At 36.5% G+C, this 3,857-nt stretch overlaps 1 protein-coding gene across 1 annotated transcript in view; it reads right to left on the bottom strand.

Annotated features, from left to right (window-relative positions):
- The window catches only part of LOC106941512 (uncharacterized), an 11,683-nt gene that overhangs the window by 4,086 nt on the left and 3,740 nt on the right, over positions 1 to 3,857 (bottom strand). The window contains exons 3-4 of the mRNA XM_015024565.1: positions 2,972 to 3,224; positions 1,131 to 1,311 (exon numbers count right to left, since the gene is read on the bottom strand). Coding sequence (XP_014880051.1) covers positions 1,131 to 1,311; positions 2,972 to 3,224 — 434 coding nt within the window. The remainder of the gene's footprint in view (positions 1 to 1,130; positions 1,312 to 2,971; positions 3,225 to 3,857) is intronic.

Genomic DNA, 3,857 nt, shown 5'->3' with positions numbered 1-3,857 from the left:
ATATATATTCACAAAAATTTTCACTATTATTAAGAGCCAAGACAGTTCAAAAAAAAAAAAAAAAAAAAGGCCATGATCATTTTGTATTTTTAAAGGGGGGATAAATATTTATCCAATCTTAACCAGTCAATTTTATTTTCTTACAATCTGAGACTAAAGCAGAGAATAAAATTTTAATGTTTCAGGCAGTTGTGCCAAAACCCTGTTGAATATATTCTGGGTTTATCTGCAGTGCCATCTACTGTTTCAAATAAGAACTACAGCCCTTCAAACGCTTCCTGAAGGAAGAGATCGCGGCTGAACTCTCCGCCAAGCAAAAATGCATCTGAAGATGGAGGATGCGAAAAGCCAAAAAAAAAAAAAAAAAGTTAGTGTGAAAAAGAGGGAGAAATCTCCAAGGAGATGCCGCCAAATGTGAAAATATTAAACATGTCTGCTCTCAAGTTTCAACTTGTGCAGCAACAGACATTAAACAACAACATGAAGGAGAAGAAGAAGAGACGTTTCCTTGCTCGAGGAGCATCCTATTGACAGTCCACTATCAGTGAGGTGCTGTGGCGTTTCTGCTATGGACAACATGAGCAACCACCCAGGGCAGCATCTTTTGGGGACACCCCCCACCTCCACCTGCCCCAGGATCTGAATGTGAACAGGGAATAATGCAAACCTTCCCCCAGACTCCTCTCCCAGTTTTTTTATATTTAAAAGGTCTTACAGTTCTACTGCTAAATGTTCTTTTGAAATTAGTTTTTTGACCTCTGAGAGGGCTGTGCTCACATTATTTTCATGCTATTAGTTAACACTGGTCTCAAAATGACAATGTTATCGTTTATCACAATATTTCCTAGGACAACTAATCGGCCAGCAAAATCTGTTATCGTGACAGATCTAAGGACTATGGCAAAATCCTTGTTTTTGTCCAAATCGCCCTCCGACCGTAAAATATTTACCATGTATGACCTCTCAACAGAACAACACTTCAATATTAATTCTTAAAAATTCTTAACTTTTTAAGGATTAATATTAGCTAAGCATAAAAAAAAACCTTAATCAAGGATAATTAACTGGTGTTTATCTGAATAGAAGCATTTTATTCTCTCACTCAGTGCATTGAATTTCATGCTACTCACTTTGTACCAATTAACAGAGACGTCCATGCCGTAGGTCTTCAGTTTGTGAATATAATTGTTCAGAGGGCATACCACGTTTGTCTCCACATTTCGAGAATCTTTTCTTGGCCTTCCACACTCTCCAGCAACTGGCCGATCCATCACCAGCTTCGCGGTCTGCATGTAGCACTGAGACGGAGTTCTGCATGGAAAGACAAAGCAATGGGTTTGGCATGACGTCTCTGGCACAATAGAACTGTGTTTATCCATCTCAAATGTAATTTCGGGATCTTCGTCAGCTTTTCTTTTTTTTTTTTTACGAGTTTTTTTATACTACTTGACAATTTTTCTGCAAAGAGAAGATTTGGTAACACTTTATTTGAAGGGGGGTGAATAAGACTGTCATGATACTGGCATAAACATGACATAACAGCTGTCATGAACATGAATAAGCCTTCATGAATATTAATGACTGTCATAAAGCGTCATTCGGTAAATTATGACACTTTTAATACAAAGTTGACATTATTCAAAATGTCTTTGTTATGACAACTTGACATTAACCAGGAAATCATTACTGTTTAAACTTTACCTTTAATAACAAAGTTACCTAATTTTTAAAGTGAAATCAGTAATTCTTTTATAACAAATTTATATCAGTAATAATTTCTTGGTTAATGTCAAGTTGTCATAACAAAGACATTTTGAATAATGTCAACTTTGTATTAAAAGTGTCATAATTTACCGAATGACGCTTTATGACAACAGTCATAAATATTCATGAAGGCTTATTCATGTTCATGACAGGTGTTATGTCATGTTTATGACAGTGTCATGACAGTCTTATTCACCCCCTTTCAAATAAAGTGTTACCAAAGATTTTTTTTTTTTTTAACAGCAATCAGAGGCCTGTTTTACTGTAAGTCATGGCAGAGTGCTAGAAAACATAAAGTAGGTCAAACAGGAAGCTGTGGTTAGAAACATGATGAGGGAAGCTCATCATGTTCTCTTCCGATAATTTGGGAGGGGGGGAAAGTGACAAACCTTGATGTCATGTTGCGGCTAACAGAAGCCTTTTCAGTTCTAACTTCCCAACGAGGAGAAAAGAACGTTTGGTGATATCCCCACAATTTCTATGGAAAATATTCAGAGTAACCAAACCGTCTGTGGAGTCCGAAACCACCAATCACGAGTAACTTATCAGGTTTGTATCTTTGCACTTTTATCCAAGTAAGCAAAATTGTTTAATTTTATTCTGACTTGGTCTGCTAAAATAATTAATATGGAACACAGCTGCTGGTACGACACATATCTACCCTTCTTTATTTTTTAGTATTAATCTATCTATATTATGTTCCAATGTTAATATAGTTACTGCTAGTAAACTGCCTTGTGTTGAAGAGAGTACCCCATATAGTTTGCTAATAAATAGTTCTAGACCTGTTATTAATTAAACTCTAAACATCGTATAAATAACTGTTAATTATGCATCAATTAAGACAAAGAATATCCACCAGTTTCTTGCCAAATAGTGAGCCAAATGTATATTTTAACTAGAGTTATTATGCTAAACATATAAGACCATCTTGTAAGCACAATAAGCTTTTGTAAATGGAATCTTTTAGCATGTAGTCTGCTTCTTGTCTTTAATTAATAAAGAATAAACTGCTATTAGTCATTTATAAAGTGTTTGTAGATGAATTGATAACATAAAAGTTATTTATTAGCCATCTATAAGAGGAGCCTTATTGTAAAGTGGTACCAATATCAGTTTTCTGTAGAATAAACACAACTCTATATCAAAGCTTAGCAGGGGACTTTGCAGTGTATCTGTTGTAATGACTTTGCCTTCAGTCTCTTACCGCACTATGGCGAGGTATTCCCCATCGTCGTCCAGAGTGGTGTTGAGGAACCAAAGTGTCTCCTGGAGCACCAGAATCCGACCGGTCTCGTTTCTCATCTCCTGTCCCGTCTTTGCGCTGAACCAGGTGATGTTGAACGGGACGGCGGTGAAGTTAAAGACGTCCTGAGACAGCAGGGTGCTGTTGAGCATGGCCGCGTCCCCGGGCACAGAGAACACCCGTTCAATCACGAGCTCGTAGTTGGTGCAGTTATCTGCAACGCAGGTCACATCGTTTATATCCAGGTGTTCAGTTCTCAACTTTCTGTCAAATTCTAGTTACTAAAATTAGCTTCACATCGTGACTGTTCATCAGAAAACTCATGCTGTCAACTTAAATGTGTGATGTCACTTTCAATCCTAACGAATGACTGTGGATGTCCCTGTTAAAGCTCATTTTTAGCTATCAGGTATGATTCAAACTTCATCAATTATAACTTTAAGCAAACTTGTTTTAAACAAACTCGTCATTGTTAGTGAGCAACAGAGTACAGACGTCCTTTCTGTCAACTTTATTTGAAAGCAATGCTGCAGTTGCCTTGAGTCGGTGTACATTTTAAAACTGTGTTCCAGTCAGAGTCCCAACTTTAATCTGACAGAATATCTGGAGAGAGCAAAAGATCAGAGTGATGGTAAGGAGATCTTCCAGTCTCAAGAAAATCTCCTTACAATCATACCAATGGAATTGATATGATTCAAAATACCAAATCCATTGGTATTTTGATTATTCAAAATACCAATGGAAACCTGTAAAAAGTTCAAATTATAAGACTATAAGGTTTGACTGCTATAATGGCAATAAAGAATTTTCCTATATTATTGAAAAGGATATAACTAATTTTTCACAT

The sequence above is a fragment of the Poecilia latipinna genome, unplaced genomic scaffold (genome assembly GCF_001443285.1).
Source record: "Poecilia latipinna isolate Pla-1442-1.1 unplaced genomic scaffold, P_latipinna-1.0 Scaffold3712, whole genome shotgun sequence".
NCBI classification, from domain to species: Eukaryota; Metazoa; Chordata; class Actinopteri; order Cyprinodontiformes; family Poeciliidae; genus Poecilia; species Poecilia latipinna.
The sequence above is the reverse complement of the archived record's forward strand: the minus strand, read 5'-3'. Positions and strand labels throughout refer to the sequence as shown.